At 44.1% G+C, this 19407-nt stretch overlaps 1 protein-coding gene across 1 annotated transcript in view; it reads right to left on the reverse strand.

Moving 5' to 3' along the window:
- Window positions 1-19407, reverse strand: part of LOC120985580 (very-long-chain 3-oxoacyl-CoA reductase-like) — a 95456-nt gene that overhangs the window by 37468 nt on the left and 38581 nt on the right. Inside the window, exons 4-6 of the mRNA XM_040413596.1 lie at window positions 14104-14214; window positions 11943-12010; window positions 1697-1741 (exon numbers count right to left, since the gene is read on the reverse strand). Coding sequence (XP_040269530.1) covers window positions 1697-1741; window positions 11943-12010; window positions 14104-14214 — 224 coding nt within the window. The remainder of the gene's footprint in view (window positions 1-1696; window positions 1742-11942; window positions 12011-14103; window positions 14215-19407) is intronic.

Raw genomic sequence — 19407 nt, forward strand, 5'->3', positions numbered from 1 at the left:
TCTTGTCTCACGCTGCTGGCTTGAACCTGCTCGGCCTGCATATGAACATTCATGGGACCCCTGCATCGGCGGGTCATTTGTTGGTTCACTTGGCCTCCCATCTCGATCACGTTGTCGCGGCGATCTCTGTAGTCCCCGAGGAGATGTCCCTTTTCTTTCCATGGAGTTAGACGCCTCATCAGGGGAGTGATAGAGCACGGAGGAGCCATCCGGGCGATATATTCGCAGTGAGGCCGGGTAGATCAATGCAAATCTGATGTTTTTGTTGTGTAGCTGGGTACATATCGGAGAAAAAGCTTTCCGCCTCCTGGAAACCTCCGCTGAATAGTCCCCGAATAACAAAATTTTTGCCCCTCTCAATATAATAGGGCCTTTACGTGCTTTGTACGCTCTGAGAATGAGTTCCTTGTCGGAATAGTCCAAATACCGCATGATGACCTGCCTGGGTCTGGCGGGCTGACGGTCATCGCTGCGGTTACTCGGGCCCACTCTGTGTGCGCGTTCCACCTTGCAGTGGCGCGAAATTCCCAGGAAGCCGGGCAATTCACTCTCGCATATGGCCATTAGATCTCCCACCGGAATCGACTCTTGTAGCCCCACCAGCCTCAGGTTATTGCGTCTGGAGCGATTTTCCAAGTCCTCCACTTTCTCGCCTAATCTTTTATTTTCTGTGATAACTTTATGTAGTTTATGTAGGATCGACTCTGCAGTGTCCTCCATCACTTGTATTCTGGATTCGGCCACGTCCAATCTGGCATCATGTTGTTGCACAGTGTCTTGTAACTGCTGCATCATATGAGTGACCGAAGTGGTCAAAGTTTCCCGCAGGTCTGGGGCTAGGTGGGCAGCCACTTCCACTGCGAGTGTTTTATAATCAATATATCTTATCAGAGAGTCCGGCATAACATTCTGTACCTCTTTCCCCTCTGTTAGATGCCCCGTCAGGGTTTGGGTCCCGGCCACTTCCGCAGCGTCTGGGGTCGGCGCCATGCTGTTAGATGTCTCGTCTTGCTGCAGCGGCGACGAAAGTACTCTGCCTTTCAGTTTTTTGCCCATGTTCACAAGGTAACGATCCATGCAAGGTTACCGCACCTTATGATCTCTTTCCCCCCAGCAGAAAGAAGGTTGCACGGGCAGTTTGTCACGATATGTGGTGGATAACTGAGGAGCTTCACTTCCAAGCGGCTTCACATGGCGGCGCCGGAACCGGAAGTCAGAGGCAGCATTTTGACGCCACAGGTATTTTCAGAAATTAATGCACAGGCTTTTGCCATCTGGGACACACCATGCCCTGTTCTACTTGGTACTGAAATGCCATAAATGTGAATGTACACTGCTGTTTGGTTACACTGCACCGTTTTTTGTCTGGTCGAATATCCGCCAGATCCCATTATAGTCAATGAGGTCTGGTGGTGAACGGCAGTATCCACCTAGGTCGGATATGGTGAACCCCAGCAGGCTGTTCCTCTGCCGGATAGCTTTAGCACAGGTGTGAAACTAACCTAATTCCAACACATATGCCAAATTCATGTATACATATCTGTCATTTTTGTGAATATGGAACGTCTGATAAAACAGTGTACCCTTTTCATCCATAAAAAAGTATAAAAAAATAATAAACATGCCCCAAGTTTATAATATAAGAGAATGTAGACTTAGATTTTGATTCCACAGTCAATACAGCATTGATATTTACCTGTACAGCTGACAGTATGTTGCAGTTTATTATACAGTCCAGCACCTGGCAAAGACAAAAACGAACGTCATCCAGTATAAATTTTAAGATATCTTCAGAGAATAAAAACTATGCACATAAATATGAAAGGGAAAGCACTGCAGCCTTTTCATTGTCTGTAGAGCTCAGTACATGTAGCATTGATTTTTTTCTATTTTTGCAGATGACACCAAACTTTGTAATACGGTCCAGTCTATGGAAGATGTTAATACGTTACAAGCTGACTTGGATAAACTTACTGTTTGGGCCTTTACTTGGCAAATGAGGTTCAATATAGATAAATGTAAAGTAATCCACCTGGGGGCGAATAATCTGCATACAGCATATGCCCTAGAGCTGTGATAGCTAACCTCTGGCTCTCCAGCTGTGGTGAAACTACAACTCCTAAGATGCCTCCTTGCTTGGCTGTTCTCAGAACGCCATAGAAATGAATTGAGCATGCTGGGAGTCGTAGTTTCACCACAGCTGGAGTGCCGGAGGTTAGCCCTCATTGCCTAGGGGGAGTAAAACTGGGAGAGTCACTTGTTGAGAAGGATCTGGGTGTATTAGTAGATCATAGACTAAATAATAGAATGCAATGCCAGTCAACTGCCTCTAAGGCCCGTTTCACATGAGCGAGAATTCCGTGCGGGGGCAATGCGTGAGGTGAACGCTTTGCACCTTATAACCATGTTATAAGGGAAAAATAATAAAATGAATAGAACACCTAACGCAAACCCGAACTTCAGTGAAGAAGTCCGGGTTCGGGTCTGGGTACCACATTCAGTTTTTTCTCACGCGCGTGCAAAACGCATTGCAAAAAACTGAACATCGGAACGCAATCACAGTCAAAACTGACTGCAATTGCGTGCCTACTCGCGCGGTTTTCCCGCAATACACACGCGACGCATCCGGAGCAAATCCAGAATGCCTGTGTGAAAGAGGCCTAAGGCCAACAGAATTTTGTCTTGTATTAAAAGTGGTATGGACTCGCGGGACAGGGATGTGATATTACCACTATACAGGGAGTGCAGAATTATTAGGCAAATGAGTATTTTGACCACATCATCCTCTTTATGCATGTTGTCTTACTCCAAGCTGTATAGGCTCGAAAGCCTACTACCAATTAAGCATATTAGGTGATGTGCATCTCTGTAATGAGAAGGGGTGTGGTCTAATGACATCAACACCCTATATCAGGTGTGCATAATTATTAGGCAACTTCCTCAGAAAAGTCAAAAATAGTGAGATATCTTGCAGAGGGATGCAGCACTCTTAAAATTGCAAAGCTTCTGAAGCGTGATCATCGAACAATCAAGCGTTTCATTCAAAATAGTCAACAGGGTAGCAAGAAGCGTGTAGAAAAACCAAGGCGCAAAATAACTGCCCATGAACTGAGAAAAGTCAAGCGTGCAGCTGCCAAGATGCCACTTGCCACCAGTTTGGCCATATTTTAGATCTGCAACATCACTGGAGTGCCCAAAAGCACAAGGTGTGCAATACTCAGAAACATGGCCAAGGTAAGAAAGGCTGAAAGACGACCACCACTGAACAAGGCACACAAGCTGAAACGTCAAGACTGGGCCAAGAAATATCTCAAGACTGATTTTTCTAAGGTTTTATGGACTGATGAAATGAGAGTGAGTCTTGATGGGCCAGATGGATGGGCCCGTGGCTGGATTGGTAAAGGGCAGAGAGCTCCAGTCCGACTCAGACGCCAGCAAGGTGGAGGTGGAGTACTGGTTTGGGCTGGTATCATCAAAGATGAGCTTGTGGGGCCTTTTCGGGTTGAGGATGGAGTCAAGCTCAACTCCCAGTCCTACTGCCAGTTTCTGGAAGACACCTTCTTCAAGCAGTGGTACAGGAAGAAGTCTGCATCCTTCAAGAAAAACATGATTTTCATGCAGGACAATGCTCCATCACACGCGTCCAAGTACTCCACAGCGTGGCTGGCAAGAAAGGGTATAAAAGAAGAAAATCTAATGACATGGCCTCCTTGTTCACCTGATCTGAACCCCATTGAGAACCTGTGGTCCATCATCAAATGTGAGATTTACAAGGAGGGAAAACAGTACACCTCTCTGAACAGTGTCTGGGAGGCTGTGGTTGCTGCTGCACGCAATGTTGATGGTGAACAGATCAAAACACTGACAGAATCCATGGATGGCAGGCTTTTGAGTGTCCTTGCAAAGAAAGGTGGCTATATTGGTCACCGATTTGTTTTTGTTTTGTTTTTGAATGTCAGAAATGTAAATTTGTGAATGTTGAGATGTTATATTGGTTTCACTGGTAAAAATAAATAATTGAAATGGGTATATATTTGTTTTTTGTTAAGTTGCCTAATAATTATGCACAGTAATAGTCACCTGCACACACAGATATCCCCCTAAAATAGCTAAAACTAAAAACAAACTAAAAACTACTTCCAAAAATATTCAGCTTTGATATTAATGAGTTTTTTGGGTTCATTGAGAACATGGTTGTTGTTCAATAATAAAATTAATCCTCAAAAATACAACTTGCCTAATAATTCTGCACTCCCTGTACAAAGCATTGGTGCAGCCTCAACTGGAATACGTGGTTCAGTTCTGGGCACCAGTCCATAAAAAGGATGCCCTGGAGTTACAAAAAGTACAGAGGAGAACAATTAAACTAATAAGGGGCCTGGAAGATCTTAGTTATGATCAAAGATTAAATGAACTGAATTTGTTTTGTTTCAAAAAAGACGTCTAAGGGGGGACATGATTAACCTGTACAAATATATAAACGGATCATACAAAAAATATCAAGGGAAGCTATTCTTTGTTAAACCCCCTCAAAAAACAAGGGCACACTCCCTACGCCTGGAGAAAAAAAGATTCAGTCATAAGAAGCGACAAGCATTCTGTACAGTAAGGTGAATAGCCTGCCGCAGGAGATGGTGACAGCAAATACAGTAGATGGCTTCAGAAAAGGTTAAGATGACTTTCTAATTCAAAATAACATTGAGGCTTATGACAATGTATAGAAATCTTGTTCAACACACCCTTTTCCTTTGGCCCATTTTAAAAAGGAAGATGGACATTGATCCAGGGATTTGTTCTGTGGATCAATATAGCAGGATTACAGTTTGGATTTGATGGACTTTTGTATTTTTCCAACCTTTACAACTATGTAACTATGATTACATTTCGAAGTGATTGTAATGGATATTGCAGTATTGTCTCTTTCAGGTGAACACGAGAAAGCTGCAATACCCAACACAGGGAATATGTCACCAACACAGATTCTTTTGTTTATGGGGGTGACCATTTTGCCTACGTTGTTAACAACATTTAAATGTGCTTTACAGCAGCCACAGGGACCACCCACATAATAGACTGGAGAAGACTCATTTAGGTCTATGGCAGGAGTGTTCTAGGCATGTTCTGTGACCTTTCCAGAGTTTAATGTGCAGGGAAGGAGTAGATAAGCTGTGGCCATTATCTATTATGAATAATGGATCTGTGCTATTTATATCTAGGTATTACATGTCATTGTAATCCTACGTGTGAGGACTGCTGAGAGGTGATATTCACAGACCAGGAAGTCTTGTCATATTATTAGAATTAGGCTAGGTACACATCTGGGAGGAGGTTCCAGCAGGAGCCTCTAATGCAAATTCCAGCATAAATAAGGGATGAAATACAATTATTTTATCTGTCAAAATTTCAGTATCCACATTGTAACCTGACGGACCCCATTAAAGTGAATGGGACTCATTGGTCATCAGCAGTGTCTGGCATATGCCGGATCCAGCCATTCCAGTATAGTGTTCGTACATTATACTCAAATATACAGCCAGGTCCATAAATTTTGGGACATCGACACAAGTCTAACATTTATGGCTCTATACACCACCACAATGGATTTTAAATGAAACGAACAAGATGTGCTTTAACTGCAGACTGTCAGCTTTAATTTGAGGGTATTTACATCCAAATCAGGTGAACGGTGTAGGAATTACAACAGTTTGCATATGTGCCTCCCACTTGTTAGGGAACCAAAAGTAATGGGACAATTGGCTTCTCAGCTGTTCCATGGCCAGGTGTGTGTTACTCCCTCATTATCCCAATTACAATGAGCAGATAATTGCTATTTGCATTTGGAATCTGTTGCTGTCAACTCTCAAGATAAGATCCAAAGAGCTGTCACCATCATTAGGCTGAAAAAAAACAAAACAAACCCATCAGAGAGATAGCAAAAACATTAGGCATGGCCAAAACAACTGTTTGGAACATTCTTAAAAAGAAGGAACGCACCGGTGAGCTCAGCAACACCAAAAGACCCGGATGACCACGGAAAACAACTGTGGTGGATGACCGAAGAATTCTTTCCCTGGTGAAGAAGACACCCTTCACAACAGTTGGCCAGATCAAGAACACTCTCCAGGAGGTAGGTGTATGTGTGTCAAAGTCAACAATCAAGAGAAGCCTTTACCAGAGTGAATACAGAGGGTTCACCACAAGATGTAAACCATTGGTGAGCCTCAAAAACAGGAAGGCCAGATTAGAGTTTGCCAAACGACATCTAAAAAAGCCTTCACAGTTCTGGAACAACATCCTATGGACAGATGAGACCAGGATCAACTTGTACCAGAGTGATGGGAAGAGAAGAGTATGGAGAAGGAAAGGAACTGCTCAGGATCCTAAGCATACAACCTCATTAGTGAAGCATGGTGGTGGTAGTGTCATGGCGTGGGCATGTATTGCTGCCAATGGAACTGGTTCTCTTGTATTTATTGATGATGTGACTGCTGGCAAAAGCAGCAGGATGAATTCTGAAGTGTTTCAGGCAATATTATCTGCTCATATTCAGCCAAATGCTTCAGAACTCATTGGACGGCGCTTCACAGTGCAGATGGACAATGACCCAAAGCATACTGCAAAAGCAACCAAAGAGTTTTTTAAGGGAAAGAAGTGGAATGTTATGCAATGGCCAAGTCAATCATCTGACCTGAATCCGATTGAGCCTGCATTTCACTTGCTGAAGACAAAATGAAGGGAAAATGCCCCAAGAACAAGCAGGAACTGAAGACAGTTGCAGTAGAGGCCTGGCAGAGCATCACCAGGGATAAAACCCAGCGTCTGGGGATGTCTATGCGTTCTAGACTTCAGGCTGTAACTGACTGCAAAGGATTTGCAACCAAGTATTAAGAAGTGAAAGTTTGATTTATGATTATTATTATGTCCCATTACTTTTGGTCCCTTAACAAGTGGGAGGCACATATGCAAGCTGTTGTAATTCCTACACCGTTCACCTGATTTGGATGTAAATACCCTCAAATTAAAGCTGACAGTCTGCAGTTAAAGCACATCTTGTTTGTTTCATTTCAAATCCATTGTGGTGGTGTATAGAGCCAAGAAATTTTGAATTGTGTTGATGTCCCAATATTTATGGACCTGACTGTAGGCACAGGTGTGCACCTAGCCTTAATGACCAGTGCGAAAACTGAACAATTTTAGGATTTAAAAAAAATATAGTGACATGAAAAATGTAAAAATAAAAAATCACCAATTTCTTAAAAATCTGTTTAACTTAAAACATTTTTCTGATGACACATTTCCTTTAGACCACTTTTCACAGTGTTCAGTCAGTGATTTCCATCAGTGATTGTGAGCCAAAAGCAGGTGTAAATCAAAAACACGGAACAGATAGAAATCTTTCCAATATACCTTATCTCTGTGTAGCCTTCTCTCCTGCTTCTGGCTCACAATCACTGATGGTTATGATCTTCTCCTCCCACCCATCTCCTGGATCCACTGCTGTTTCTACACTGTGGAATGCCATTTCTCAAGTAATCCAACTCAAACATATACATCTTTAAACATACCTTGAAAGATTACTTCTTCGGGTGCACTACGGTTATAACTTTTAATTACAGTTTATGTCGGTGGACTATTTTTTGTTTTTGTATATCATTGGGTATATTATTTTATTGATGGTGATTCATATATCAACTGAAGGATTATGGTCCACTGCAGCTAACGCCCAATTATTCCTGGATTTAGACTGTAATAATAGGTATTTGTATACATTTTATTGAGGGGTTTTTAGGCAACTTTTTATTCCAAATCCATTTTCTTGTGGGTACCGTGTTTTAAGCTAATGCACTTGCCGCTTTTATTACTATCTTTTACATACATACTATACATATTATCTTTATAAAAACATACATACCAACGTATTAGTTGGTAAATTCGGGGCATCAAAGTCTCACACTAGAAATGCCATACCCACCCAGGACCAATTTCCGGACTGCAAAACATGGCGCGGTTGTGTGCATGTAGCCTTATCCTGAGGATAGGTCATCAATATTTAAGTCTCAGAAAACCCCCTTAGGGCTCTTTCACACCTGCGTTCTTTTCTTCCGGCATAGAGTTCCGTCGTCGGGGCTCTATGCCGGAAGAATCCTGATCAGGATTATCCCCATGCATTCTGAATGGAGAGAAATCCGTTCAGGATGCATCAGGATGTCTTCAGTTCCGGAACGGAACGTTTTTTGGCCGGAGAAAATACTGCAGCATGCTGCGCTTTTTGCTCCGGCCAAAAATCCTGAAGACTTGCCGCAAGACCGGATCCGGAATTAATGCCCATTGAAAGGCATTAATCCGGATCCGGCCTTAAGCTAAACGTCGTTTCGGCGCATTGCCGGACCCGACATTTAGCTTTTTCTGAATGGTTACCATGGCTGCCGGGACGCTAAAGTCCTGGCAGCCATGGTAAAGTGTAGCGGGGAGCGGGGGAGCAGCATGCTTACCGACCGTGCGGCTTCCCGGGCGCTCCAGAGTGACGTCAGGGCGCCCCAAGCGCATGGATCACTTGATCGCATGGATCATGTCATCCATGCGCATGGGGCGCTCTGATGTCATTCTGGAGCGCCCCGGGAGCCGCACGGACTGTAAGTATACTGCTCCCCCGCTCCCCACTACTACTATGGCAACCAGGACTTTAATAGCGTCCTGGCTGCCATAGAAACACTGAACGCAATTTGAAGACGGCTCCGTCTTCAAATGCTTTCAGTATACTTGCGTTTTTCCGGATCCCGCGTGTAATTCCGGCAAGTGGAGTACACGCCGGATCCGGACAACGCAAGTGTGAAAGAGGCCTTAAACAGGTTCTTCTACTAACCTGCAAGCAAATATCAGTGGCAAAAGATTGTGATTTTGATCTATTGGATGTTTTGGTTTTGTTTAAGAAGTACAAACCTCTTGCAACTGAAAATCATTTCCATTCTGAATGTCTTAGGCCAAGCATATATATTTCTAAAGAGCCACCATGCTGAATAGTACAGTACAGTATCTGTATTGAAAAGCATAATCAGCTATACTTTTCAATACAAGGGGATCTTGCAAAAACATATACTGTAAGCTTTTTCCTTTTTGTCACAATGGGAGACTATGTAACTTTATAGGCATAGGTTATGTATGTAATGGGCATAAGTGCACTAGCCCACTATCAGCATGACAGCCAATGGTAAGCACCAAACATAGTGTGAACAAAGTCTGATGTCAGGGGAAGGAATGATCATGTACATTGGATTTCAACATGCATGATCCTTACATGTGAAGAACAGGGAGATTCCTTAGACTCCCCACCGCAGTCTAGCCCGCGGCACACTGATTGCGAGAATCCACTTATCCGGTAAGAAACATATAACTTTTCCTGTACTGTGACACAGTGTTCATTATCTCTATACTATGGCAATATTATGACATCACGGTGTGCACTCTCCCTGGACTGTGATATCACTTTGCACATTATCCCACATATACTAGATCACTGTGTGCATTATTCCTGTACTCTGCTATCACTGTAAGCAATATCTCTGTGCTGTAACATCACTGTGCTCTTTATTTCTGTCTTAACTTCTCATGCATTTTCCCTGTACTTACATCACTGTGAGCATTATCCTTGTGTATCAGGGAGAGCAAAATACTCCTCATGTTTTCTGAACTTAGTGGGGGCCCAATCCAAGTTCTCCAAGCTGTGAAACCCATGGTTACTTATTACGCCCCGTATTATTCTCCTCTCCTTATTTAAACAAATATGCACAGATGCAAAGTTTGCCCTACTTATAAAGAAAGGGAGTAACTCTGTATTAGTAATGTGTCGTGTATGTTGCCACATGTATTTGCCTCAAACAACATGTGGGCAAAACTAAAAAGAGAGTTTCGGAGGCGTATAGGGGAACACCTTTCCAATATTAGCAAACAGGATGATACACCCATTGTGCAGCATGTCATGGAATGTCACTCGGGAGTGAACAACTGCATCACATTTCAAGGCATCGAACATGTGAGAGGCTCCCCCAGAGGGGGTGATGTGGACAACCTACTGTTGCACAAAGAAGCGCAGTGGACCTTCACATTACAGACACTCAAACCAAGCGGCTTGAAGATTTTATTTCATATACTAGCTTCATCTAAATGAGATATTAAAGGGAACCTGTCACCGGGATTTTGTGTATAGAGCTGAGGACATGGGTTGCACACAGAGCTATGCGGACTGGGTATTGCGGATGTGCTAGCGGCCATCTAGCGACCCATGTCCTCAGCTCTATACCCAAAATCCAGGTGACAGGTTCCCTTTAAATCTGCTGCTCTTTAGTGGCAGTTAGATACAATATATGAACTATGCCGTTATTATGCCAAAACAACCTGCTGCATTTTATCAACGTCAGCGCTATGCATAATATGAAGGACGGCATGAGGGGAGGTTCTATTCTGCCTCGTCCAATCTCTGCCGCCTGTAGCTCCGCCTAGTGGGAGTGGCCCCATCTATGTTACCTGGCTCCTCCAGCGTGCAGCATTATTCCCTGTTTCTCCCATATGCAGTCACGCTAAAACACATAGGCGAGACGCAATGGGAGCCAAGTCACTCTGCTCCTGATGACAGACTGCCCCTACTGGTCAGCATAGAAACGCGTCGAGTGGACGCTGCATTAGGCTACGTTCACACCTGAGCGTTTTACAGCGCGTTCCTACGCGCTGTAAAACGCTCGACAGGCAAAAACCAATGTTTCCCTATGGGCATGGTTCTCACCTGAGCGTTTTACAGCGCGTACGAAAACGCCCTACGCCCCAAGAAGTACAGGTGCTTCTTTGGGGCGTATTGTCGCGCGTAACACCTCTGTTTTTCATTGTACGCCTCTGTGGTCAATAGCAAGAACGCGCGTACGACGCGCGTTTCCAAAATACGCCTCAAAAACGCCCAATAAAAACGCCTGTAAACAGCGCTTAACGAATACGCTCAGGTGTGAACCCAGCCTTAGGCAGGGACTATGCACTATAGAGCCTACAACTAGGTCTCAGAGCATGACGGCTGTTTGGGGCATGATTGCTAGCTACAAACGCACAAGCAATCACCCCCTCACCCTGTGAGTGCTGCTATTAGCTCTGCTTGACCTATTAACCCATGATACACACCACAAATAAGAAGTGTATCTACTCTGAGAGCAGTGAGGCCTCATGCACACGACGGTTGTTTTATTCCATGTCGTTGTTCCGTTTTTCGTGATTTTCTGCGGACCCATTGACTTTTAATGGGTCCGTTGAAAACTCGGCTAATGCACCGTTTGTCATCTGCGTCCGTGATCCGTGGTTCCAGTCCATCAAAAAAATATAACCTGTCCTATTTTTTTCACGGAAAACGGTTCGCGGACCCATTCAAGTCAATGGGACCGTGAAAAAATGCGGAGGCACACAAGATTGTCATCCGCGTCCGCGTCCGTTTTTTTCCTATAATTTGTATGGCAAACTTGACTTAGACTTTTTTTTACTTTCCTTCATGTCTGGTGATCCTCCAAAAATAAAGGAAGACACACAGAAACAAAAACGGATCACGGAACAACGGAACCCCATTTTGCGGAATGGAACACAACAACGGTCGTGTGCATGAGGCCTTATTCTGGTGGAGATTATATCCAGCGCTGCACACCGAAGTACTATTGGTACTAGTGGAGTTAGTGGCTGAATATCATACCGACAGTCCACTACCCCACTGCACCTAGCCTGAATTGTATTGTTGGCCGGTAGCCACGACATTTTTAACTTTATCAGAATAAATGAACAATTTTAAGCGTTCTTGTCAGGCAGTAAACACTACTTATAAAGAAGCATAACATATATGGAAGATAAACTGAATTCTCGTTTTTTAACTGCTTCTGTAGCAGTTTTAACATTCAGAAGTAGCAGAAGGTAGAACGTACCTTTTCAAGGTTAGGTGTATCCAGAAATTTACAGATCACTTCTGAGTGTTTCATACCTACATTGTTTACTAGAAAGTAAAAAAACAAAATAATAATATAATAATCATATGTAATATGTCATATACGCATGCCATCCTGCGAACAGGTGACAACAGTCCACAGTTAAAACTTACAGAGGATGTGGAGTGAGGCTACATCCAGATCTGCGTCAGGGCATTCCGGTACTTTGTTCTGGTAGAGGAGCAGGGTACCGGAATTGCTGTATCTGGCATAGCCGGACACCACAGAGTACCGCCAGATATCCGTTCACTATAATGGAATCAATCGGTTTCCAGAACGTATGCCGGCTTTTTCTCGGAAAAATACTGCTGCATGAACAGAGTACTGGAATGCCCTACCGCAGATGCGGACGAAGCCCAAGTCCACTTTTACACTGCATTATTTTGCATCAGTATCTGTAGGTCAAACCCAGGAGTGAAACATACCCAGAAAAACTACAGATGAAGATTCTTTTAAAAGTACCGCATAGGGACTGTGGGGGAACACTTTAACCTCTGCACCTATTCACTAGAAGGGTGAGAATTGTGGGAAAATCACATCTACATGGTGCACGCTGTGATTTTCTCTGCAAGGAGCAATGGTCCATGTGGAAAATTGCACATGTGATTTGGCCTATTGACTATAATTGGTCAGTGTTCATTCCTGGTGTTGTCGGTTATACACTTGAAGATGGCCAATCTGAATGAGCCCTTACCCATTCAGGAAACAAACACTTGTGCAAATGCCTGTGCCCGATAATTGGCCCATGTGAATGTGATGGGCCATCAATCACTTGACAAACGAGCAAACGCTTATCTTTAGGGCGATTGTGTCACTGATCTTCGGGGCTGTAACTACCCTGTGTAAATGGACCCTATGGCCTCATGCACATGACTAAGGCTTAAATGATTACTTGATTGAATCGAGTAACTCGACACAAAAAAATCCTTGATGCAAATTTTTTGCATTGAGGATTTTTTTTGGTGTCATGTGACCAGGGAACGTGAGTGAAGGGCTTGCTATTACTCACATAAGCGCGCACTATGACCCGACGCTGTGTGACATCAGGAGGACAGTGCAGCAGACGGAGAAGAAGATGGATGAGCTGTGGAGCAGCGCCCCTACAGGAGAGGTAAGTATTTTATTTCACTGGAGCTGGGGACATGGCTAGGAGGGGGCAGTGATGGCACTGGGGGGAACCTGATTGCACTGGGGGGGGGGGGGGGCTGATGGCATGGGGGGAACCTGATGGTACTGGGGGGGGGAGCCTGATGGCATGGGGGGAAGCTGTTGGCACAGGGTCTGATGAGTTTTTATAAAGAAAAATGTTCCTTTAGTTTTTTGTTATTAGTATTTTGTTATTGAGTACTCGATTAATCGTTGGATTAATCAATAGAATACTCAATTACAAAAATAGTCGATAGCTGGAGCCCTACACATGACCATATGTACCATATTTTGCGATCCACAAAATACAGATGACGTCCATGTTGCATCTGTTTTTTTTGCAGACTCATTGACTTCAATGGGTCCGTGGACGGCATTTTGCAGCCAAAGAGTAGGACATGTTCTTCCCTTTGTGGAAGGGACATACAGATGCAGAAAGCACATGGATCATCACGGACCACAAAATACATACGGTAGTGTGCATCCAAACACCCATTAAGAATTGAGGTGGTTCCAGTAATTGCCTTTGCACAGACACATTGACTTTTGACAGATACCCTTTAACATTACAGAGATTAAATAAGACCGGTCATTTCTCTTGACATGCGCGTTATAGTATTTACTTGTATCCCCCATATGATAGTGATGAAGTGTGAAGCATCTTTTTTGACAACTCTATTATTACTACTAGAAATCTGTAAATAAATTGGCAGCTTGGCATTACCATTCTCATTGTCAAAGAGGTATGTCCCTACACGATCTGACAGTGACAGAGACACATACCCCAGATTAATTCATCAAATTCTATGAGGAATGACAGGAACAGCACAGAGCAGAATTTTATGAAAAGATATTGAGGAATACTATTATACAGTAAAGTGGACAAGTCTTTATTATCTTCAGTCAAGCTGTCATCCTGATCATCACCATATAAAGCAGTACACAGCTTTATTACCCAGAATTCCGATTTCCAAGCCTTTTAGTTCCTCTTGAATCCTAGGGTAGATGTCTGATCCATTTGTGAAGTCTGCCTGTATATACTTAATCTTGCGTCCAGATTCTTTCTCTGCCAATAAATATTGTAACACTGTATACAAGTATATTACGACATGTAGTATCTGCATCACATCTACATGCAGAAATGGTAAAGGCATGCAACTAGATGTAAAACATGGCGGTAGCAAGTTACCATACTGCATATCTGCAATTTCAAAATCAGAACCTACAGTCGTGGCCAAAAGTTTTGAGAATGACACAAATATTCGTTTTCACAAAGTTTGCTGCTAAACTGCTTTTAGATCTTTGTTTCAGTTGTTTCTGTGATGTAGTGAAATATAATTACACGCACTTCATACGTTTCAAAGGCTTATATCGACAATTACATGACATTTATGCAAAGTCAGTATTTTCAGTGTTGGCCCTTTTTTTTCAGGACCTCTGCAATTCGACTGGGCATGCTCTCAATCAACTTCTGGGCCAATTTTTGACTGATAGCAACCAATTCTTTCATAATCACTTCTTGGAGTTTGTCAGAATTAGTTGGTTTTTGTTTGTCCACCCGCCTCTTGAGGATTGACCACAAGTTCTCAATGGGATTAAGATCTGGGGAGTTTCCAGGCCATGGACTCAAAATGTCAATGTTTTGGTCCCTGAGCCACTTAGTTATCACTTTTGCCTTATGACACGGTGCTCCATCGTGCTGGAAAATGCATTGTTCTTCACCAAACTGTTGTTGGATTGTTGGAAGAAGTTGCTGTTGGCGGGTGTTTTGGTACTATTCTTTATTCATGGCTGTGTTTTTGGGCAAAATTGTGAGTGAGCCCACTACCTTGAATGAGAAGCAACCCCACACATGAATGGTCTCAGGATGCTTTACTGTTGTCATGACACAGGACTGATGGTAGCGCTCACCTTTTCTTCTCCGGACAAGCCTTTTGCAAGATGCCCCAAACAATCGGAAAGAGGCTTCATCGGAGAATATGACTTTGCCCCAGTCCTCAGCAGTCCATTCACCATACTTTCTGCAGAAGATCAATCTGTCCCTGATGTTTTTTTTTGGAGAGAAGTGGCTTCTTTGCTGCCCTTCTTGACACTAGGCCAACTTTCAAAAGTCTTCGCCTTACTGTGCGTGCAGATGCGCTCACACCTGCCTGCTGCCATTCCTGAGCAAGCTCTGCACTGGTGGCACTCCGATCCCGCAGCTGAATCCTCTTTAGGAGACGATCCTGGCGCTTGCTGGACTTTCTTGGACACCCTGAAGCCTTCTTAACAAGAATTGAACCTCTTTCCTTGAAGTTCTTGATGATCCTATAATTTGTTGATTGAGGTGCAATCTTAGTAGTCACAATATCCTTGCCTGTGAATCCATTTTTATGCAACGCAATGATGGCTGCACGCGTTTCTTTGCAGGTCACCATGGTTAACAATGGAAGAACAATGATTTCAAGCATCACCCTTGATGCCATTTTAACCCAATCAGCCTGACATAATGATCTCCAGCCTTGTGCTCGTCAACATTCTCACCTGAGTTAACAAGACGATTACTGAAATGATCTCAGCAGGTCCTTTAATGACAGCAATGAAAGTTTTTTTTGGGATTAAGTTAATTTTCATGGCAAAGAAGGACTATGCAATTCATCTGATCACTCTTCATAACATCCTGGAGTATATGCAAATTGCTATTATAAAAACTTAAGCAGCAACTTTTCCAATTTCCAATATTTATGTAATTCTCAAAACTTTTGGCCACGACTGTACATAAGCATACCTCCCAACTCAAAATCACAAAGAGGGACAAAATGTGCGGTGCAGATCACAGCAGTTTTTCTCATACTAGGCCACGCCTCTAACTCCGCTCAAAGCATAATTACTGACCCCATCAGAACTGCAGCAGCTGGGGATCGGTTAGATGAGTGCAAGTTCCTTTACTTTTACAGCATGTGGAGCCCCTGGGACAATTTTTTTTCCTTGCGATTCAATATCCATTTAAATATTAGCAGATAAATCATCAGATTATAGATATTTTAAGGTCCAATTAGCACAAAATAATGAAGTTCTGGTCTAATATACAGGTAGAAATCATACAGATAGTTTAGTAAGGAGCAATTTAGTAAATGTATTAATGCACATTTATGCATTAATTCCCCAGGTCAAAAAGAGGGACATTTAGGGTCCATTCACACGTCCGTGTGTGTTTTGCGGATCCACGTATCCGTGGATCCGCAAAAAACACGAACATCGGCGATGTGCGTTCCGCATTTTGAGGACCGCACATCGCGGACCGCACATCGCCGGCACTTAATAGAAAATGCCTATTCTTGTCCGCAATTGCGGACAAGAATAGGACATGTTCTATTTTTTTCGGGATCGGAATTACGGACCTGGAAGTGCGGATCTGCAATTCCGGAGCCAGTCAGCACATCGTGCTGCCCCATAGAAATAAATGGGTCCGCAATTCCGTTCCGCAAAATGCGGAACAAAATTGCGGACGCGTGAATGGACCCTTAAAGAGGTTGTCCAGGCTTTTTAATACTGATGAACTATCCTCAGGATAGGTAATCAACATCAGAGCGGCGGGGGCAGTGGCGTACATAGAGAAATAAGGGCCCCATAGCAAGGATCAAACCAGGCCCCCCACACAGGACAGAAGGGTTTCTGCCTAATTCCCTTTTCAATGACCCTTGGACCATTTTTTCCACTGCCTCATTTGCTAAAAGTTGTTTCTTTAGAAGGTAGAGTCCTAACCAAGTTTTAACCCCAAGTAGAAAAGGAGATGATCCTAACTGGGCCCCTTCTTACCCTGGGCCCCATAGCAGTCGCATGGTCTGCTGCTATGATAGTTACGCCCCAGGCCAGGGGTCTGACACCCGGCACCCCTGCAGATCAGCTGGCACTCCTCTTTTGGAGTCACAGTCCCTCTTTTTGACCCAAGTCCCTCTTTGATCCTTAAAGGGGCTCTCCGGGCTTTTTAATATTGATGACCTATCTTCAGGATAGGTCATCAATATCAGATTGGCGGGGGTCCGACACTCGGCACCCCCGCCGATCAGCTGTGTGGGGAGATGGCGTGCACAGTGTGCAAGTGCCATCTCCCGTCTCCCTTCTTGCTCGCCGCTGCTGTATGTCTATGGTAACTCCAAAAGAGGGACACTTGTACATGCATATGTAGCATTTGTTTAACAAGGTTCATCATATCATAAATGTTCATTTGGCATGCCATGCAGGTAAAGACAAGGTCTGCTGTATCCAGTGGCGTACCGCCAATATAGGCAGACCACGCAGCTGCTATGGGGCCCGTGCCGGGAAGGGGGGGCGGGGGCGGGTCCTGGAGTGCTTGGAAGGCCCCGTCCCCTACGTCTGCAGACTCAGTTGATATATTATGATCGAGATCGCTGTCGGGCATTGGCACAGGCCCACAGCAGGCTTGTCTTCCGTTGACTCCCGGACCCTGCTTCCCCTCTGCTCAGGGCCCCCTCCCCCATTGTGTACACAACTTACACCAATGTTCCTCCCTGTGTGACCCAGCCAGTGACATTGCAGCAAAACGCTCTCTCTTCTGTCTGCTGCGCACTGCACTGGCCAATCAGCCTTTAGCAGTGCAAAGCTCCTGCTACTGATTGACTAGTCAGCTCAGCTGACAGAACTGTGCAGGCGGGCACGGGCAGCAGTTGTATACTGCCAGACACTGGACCAGAGAAGAGAATGGACTCCAACAGCCCTGCCCCAGCATCACTGCCACCGGCTCGGCAGGCAGCAACACTTGCCCCTGTGGTGTGCCAATGCCACCTGACCACAGTCAGCACAGCAGTGAGTGCCAGTAACTCTGTTTAAAAAAAGTTCATGGGGGGAAGACAGAGAGCAGCAGCAAGCAGAGTTCCTGTGGGGTTGGGAGGACACTGTTCTGTAGGGTCATTATTAGATAGAGGTCAAAGAGACCAAAAGGGCCTTTTTTCTACATGTGCTTTTTGCTACATATTAAAACATAACCTTTATTATTACTTATAGGTATAAACATCTACTGACTAAATAAAACTATCTAAAATGATCAGCTGTGTCACTGGGTTATTTTGTATCTCATATGCTTGTAACACTGTTCACTTCACATGTAGCAATTGCAGGGAATAAACTATGTCCATATATTCCTGTGATCTCGCTGTTCCTCTATCCCTGCGCTACATAATTCATCCACTTCCTAATATGCTGCTTAAAATCACTTTACACACTGCCCCCCGACATGTTTCCTCAGGGGCTCAGGTTATCTGGTGAAACATGTCGGGGGCAGTGTGTAAAGTGATTTTAGGCAGCAGGTGTAATTATTATACAGAGGACTCAGGACAGTGTGCTCCAGCCCCCCCTATGAACTCTACTTGCTGTTGAATTGGTCATATAGAGTGTGCCCATCCCAACTAAGGCACCATGAAGTGGGGGGCAGGCCTGGTGCACACTAATGGTGCATTCACACGGCCGTGCCGTGTTTTACAATCCGTAAATTGCGGATCTGCAAAACACGGATGCAGGCCATGTGCATTTTGCATTTTGTGGAACTCACTGTATAGAAAATGCCTATTTTTGTCCACAATTGCGGACAAGAATAGGACATGCTCTATATTTTTTGCAGGGCCGCAGAACAGAACAACAGATGCGAACAGCACATGGCCCTATCTTTTGCGGCCCCATTGAAGTGAATGGGTCCGCACTCGTTCTGCAAAGTTGCAGAATGGATATGGACCTATTCATACGGTCGAGTGAATGAGCCCTAAGGATCAGCAGCAAGGAGTTTAGATGTGGAAAAGTCCAGGGGTGGGTAGTTGGTGGAGTTAGGGGGGCCCAATTCAGATTCTTGCTATGGGACCCAATGATTTCTGTGTACACCACTGGCTGTAGCTGTAGCTTTTTTGCCATTTGACACGATGGGGTTGTCAATTATTTTGTCATTTGGAATGTTATACTCATAAATTAACGTATATGTATACATGTACACCATCTATAGGGTGGTGTAAGGATGTAAAATGCGTCTAACAGACCTAGTGTGCTCTAAATTTGTGATACTTTACACAATTTGGTGAAATTTGCACCATTGCTCCGAAGTCTTGAATGCATAGATCCATGATTAATGTAAAAAATTAAAATCAGACAGCATCTAGTACGTGACAATCTTGTTCCAACAAACTTAGAACCAGCCCTGTACCTCACATGGACCCAGAGATCTCCCCATACATTGCTCAAAGCTGGCTGCTTAGGGTGTGTGTACATTCCCAGG

This window comes from Bufo bufo, chromosome 1, assembly GCF_905171765.1.
Source record: "Bufo bufo chromosome 1, aBufBuf1.1, whole genome shotgun sequence".
Classification (NCBI taxonomy): domain Eukaryota; kingdom Metazoa; phylum Chordata; class Amphibia; order Anura; family Bufonidae; genus Bufo; species Bufo bufo.